The sequence below is a fragment of the Morchella importuna genome (assembly GCF_003444635.1).
Source record: "Morchella importuna strain M04M26 chromosome Unknown Morimp01GS038, whole genome shotgun sequence".
Lineage (NCBI taxonomy): Eukaryota > Fungi > Ascomycota > Pezizomycetes > Pezizales > Morchellaceae > Morchella > Morchella importuna.
This window is the reverse complement of record NW_025763435.1, coordinates 487679-491895: the sequence shown is the minus strand read 5'-3', so window position 1 is coordinate 491895 and position 4217 is coordinate 487679. Positions and strand designations below refer to the sequence as shown.

The window sequence follows — 4217 nt, the reverse complement described above, 5'->3', positions numbered from 1 at the left end:
CTGGTCCTCCACCACCACCGCCGCCCGGAGGAGGAGGAGGTCCGCCCGGAGGCGGTGGAGGTCCTAGACCACCACCACCACCACCACCACCACCACCACCCCACCACCACCACCTCCACCACCACCACCACCACCACCTCCACCACCACCACCTCCACCACCTCCACCACCACCTCCACCACCACCACCACCACCTCCAGCACCAGCAGCCGCGAGTGCGTCAGCAGCTCTCTTGGCTGCTATCCCGGCAGGTGTCCAGATCGTCCCCTGTAAGAAGTTTGGGTCAGCAACCCCGACACCCAAAGGATACTTCCTAAGGTATTTGGGGTCTAAATCGTCGATAGCATCCTGCTGTCTATCGCGACGCCTAACAAGAGTCTGAATTAGCCTTTGATTACTGGCATCAGCTCTAGGCATATATACCCTCAGTCCTTTGGCATTTATCCGGTGCTTTCCCTCCTCGTAATCCGAATCCTCTGCAGGAATATCGATCATGCTATAATCATCTTCCTCAACGTGAGGGAAAGCCGGGTTCAACGGGGGGGATTCCGCACCACCCAGGTTAGCACCCGCGCCTGCTCTGTGGAGGACCGCCAATATCCTCCGAGGCCTGGCATTGCTGTTCTTCAACCAACCTTCGAGCTCCTCTGAATCGGTAATTTGTACCTCCACCGGCCGAACGGGAGGAACAGCTGCCGGGGGGACATTCTCAATTGCCCCCCAGATAGTCCTGACTGCTCTGCCGGGTGCGGTGTGCTTCAGGATCAAGTTGCAAAGCTCGGGGAAAGTTATCTTTGTCAAAATTCCGATGAACGAAGGTTCGTTCAGGGGATCATTCCAGTCATAAGTAGGTGGTGGGACGAGCATAAAGAATGCCCCTAGAGCATCGGGGTCCACCACGGTAACCATTGTGGAAGGTCGCACGAGTTCCGGAGGTACTGCATGCTCTTTCCCTTTGCGAGAGCGTCTTCTGGCTGCCTGACCACCGCCGTCATCATCATCATCACTATCACCGGCAGCCTCTTTGAACTGACGGTCTCCCTGTCCCCTTGATAACCTATCCTTCATACCAACATCTGCGATGAGCCACTGTAGAGCACTCGCCAGTGCTCTACGGGCATCGGAGTCACCCCCAGTCCAAATTGGCAGAAAACCGTTGAGGGAGGGCAAGTTCATCAAGTAAAGGCATAGGGCATTGAACGCAGCCATACCGGACGTGCTTTTATTGACCCAACCCACATTTTGCATTTCCGCCTTTAGGCTGTTGCGGATGCTGGTGTACACTTTAGGTAGGTTGAGTAGACCTAAAGTCATCTTTGCTTTGCTTGCTTGAGTCATCTTGAATGCGGTCGAGCTCGGGGATGTCTCTTGAATACTCGGGTATATCTCTTGAACACTCGGGGATGTCTCTTGGACAATCGGCGATGGCTCGGGTCTAATTCGTCTCTGTCGTACTGGTGAGGGGTGGTCTATTAGTTCGGACGGGCTTGCACTAGAAAATAACTGAGAGGGGCGTCGGGGCTTGAATGGAGGGGTCTCCGGTGCAAGAACCTTCGGTGGAGCACTGACGGGTGCTGGTGAGGGAGTAGTAGAGCCTGCTGGGCCTGTTGAGCGGCCTGTTGCTGGGCCTGTTGAGCGGACTGCACTAGACTTGGACCGAGTGAGAACTTGACTTGGGACTATGGTCTCCCGGGCAACGTTCTTTTGTGGAGCACTAGCGGGTGCTGGTGGGGTAGCACTAACCCTAAGTACGGTCGTCCGTACAAGGGCCTCTGGTGAAGCACTGCTGCGTGCTGAGGAAGCAGTGGAGACTGCTGCTAGTGGGCCTGTTGCTGGACCTGTTGCTGGGTCTTGATCGTCACTTATGTATGGTTCAGAGGGTTCGGAACTAAAGTCGGGAAAGGAGTCGGAATCAGTTAGGGTTGCTCCCCAGTTACTCAGGAAGATCCCTTCAGTGTCCGATGGAGCTAGGTTAGTATTTGGCGGAGTCCAGGTTTCAGTCCGGATTGGTGGAGGTACAGGGTTTTGTTTTCGGCTCTTGTTGATCGGGGTGAACCCGGAAAGCACTGGCGACTGCTTAGGGGGTGTTTCTGGTATCTCCTCCGGGATAGGCTTGACAGTTTTGCGGGACGATTTGCGACCTGAGGAAGTTCGGTGTTTCTTATGTTTTCGGGACGATTTGTGTTTCTTGGTTTTTCGGTGGGTCTTTTCGTTATCGTCTTCGTCTATGTCACGCAAGCGCTTCTTATTGGGAAGTTGATTTGTGTTCTGTGAGCTACCGGGAGTGCTCTGAGCGGTGTTTGGAGTCTGATAATGTTAATGTATCACTGTGGTGAGTATGGTTCTAAAATTAATTGGATTAGGAGAGAGAAATACCATCTTATTTATAAAGATTGCAAAGGTTAAATCGCCTGAAAACGGAGGAACTTGAAGGATGAGATTTCAACAGGTAATGTTGAAAGCAATGGAAAACTTGAAGTGATAGGTAGAGGAGAACTTGAAGGTGGTTAGGAACTTCTCACGAACTTGAAGGAAGGGAGGGGTGCTCTTATACCGAGTACGATCAGCTTTTTTCTTGAGCTTATCACGCTTCCGAGAGCACCCACGAATGCTCTAGAAGCACTCGAGGGTGCTCGTACTCAATGTTTGCTTCAATATATGACGTTGATCTAAATGCTCCAGGCGCACTCGGGGATGCTCTGACGGTACCAATGGTGACGTCGATAACATTCTGGTGTTGGGGTTGGTGCTTGTGTTCTTGTTGGTGTTGGTACTCTGTCCTCTAGGAAGCTGATTCGGAGAGAATGTATTCTTTGAGCTCGTAGTCGATATTAGTGTTGAATTTGGCGCTGAGAACACTGTCTCGATCTGAAGAGACTCCGCGAGTGCTCAGGGAGAGAGTGCAGATGCTCAGGGCGATAGAATCTAGCATAACTGTGTAACAGGGCCACAGTAGGGCTGTTACAAAAATACCTGTTCTACCAGTCAAGCCATACGGCCCTAGGTTAACCGCAGCTGGTTCTTCATCGATGGGTGAAGACAAGGGCAGATGAGCCCCTACCTCTATTGGTATAGAGGGTAGAGATCCTGGCGAGCAAGAAGTCTTACAAGTCAAGCTAGACGACTGGACCAAAACTAGAGCAGCAGGACGAGCAGGCCAAATAAGGAAGGGTAACCCCAAACATAAGTTACCCTACCTTGGCATTCAACCTTTGAGGCACAATAACTTTGCAACCGATGCCCGGAAAATATGCTTTACCACGTCAGAAAGGATCCTGGCGATGCTCCGGTCCATTTGGGGTGGTTGAATGAACGCATTGCGGAGTTGAGGAAACACTGCAAAATAAACACGTTTTAGACCCCCAAAAATAACCCCCGGAGCGTCGAACCACCGGAACCCTCCTGTTTCAGCCCGGTGCATCTTTGGGGGGGAGTAAGAGTGCGACCCAAACTACCAAAGCAAACCTTTGCTTTAAAAACACCCAAATCTATCCTAAATACTCTGAATAAGCAATTGCTGTCTGGTCGGCTGTTTCCTCTAGTTCCTAGGATCCCGACCCTTTCTTGGCAAGGATTGCGAGATTTGACTCGGACGAAAATTCGTCCGCGGTGTGGTAGCAACTCTTCTCCTCCCCCCTGATAGAAAATAGGCGGTGCCCCCAGATTATTTGAAAGGCGGGACGGCCAGTGAAAAAAGGAAAGAGGGAATGAAGGAAGGGGCGCCGAACTTCCATAAAGGAACTCGGTTGCCCCAGCTTGGTCTCGGGGGATCAGCGAGTCTTTACCAGCGAGGAGCCCCCTTAAAGTTATTAAGTTTCTAGACTACAAATAACGATCAAACAAATGAAACTCTATCTTTCCATCGAACGAGCCGAAAGGATAGCTTGTCGAATTCCTTTCTGCCTATCTACCTGATCGAAGTCACGGTCGCGCCCCTTCAAGGCACCCCCGTTACAAACTGGCCGCCTGATTGGGGTGGTGGGTGTTTCTTCGTGTTGGTGTTGATGTTTGTATTAGGTTGGTGATGTATGACATCAGACTCGTATTGAAAATCAGCCTTGCCGACCGGGGTGCAGGTGAGAGGAGCCTCATTGGCTCACAAATCAAATCATTCGAGCACTCTGCAGCAGCACCTGCAGGAAAGAGCCTCCTCGGCCTTGGCAGAAACCAAATTTTTAGAGCACTCAGGAGTGCTTTGCTAGCATCATGAGACTTCA

General features: G+C 51.6%; 1 protein-coding gene across 1 annotated transcript; it reads right to left on the bottom strand.

The window, feature by feature from the left end:
* Positions 1-355: 355 nt before the first annotated feature.
* LAJ45_09758 (uncharacterized protein) lies at positions 356-2379 on the bottom strand (the record flags this gene model as incomplete). Its single annotated transcript, XM_046119297.1, has 3 exons — positions 356-367; positions 424-2307; positions 2377-2379. 3 exons carry the CDS (start codon positions 2377-2379, stop codon positions 356-358), a joined length of 1899 nt encoding a protein of 632 aa, XP_045967619.1.
* Between the last annotated feature and the right edge of the window lie 1838 nt (positions 2380-4217).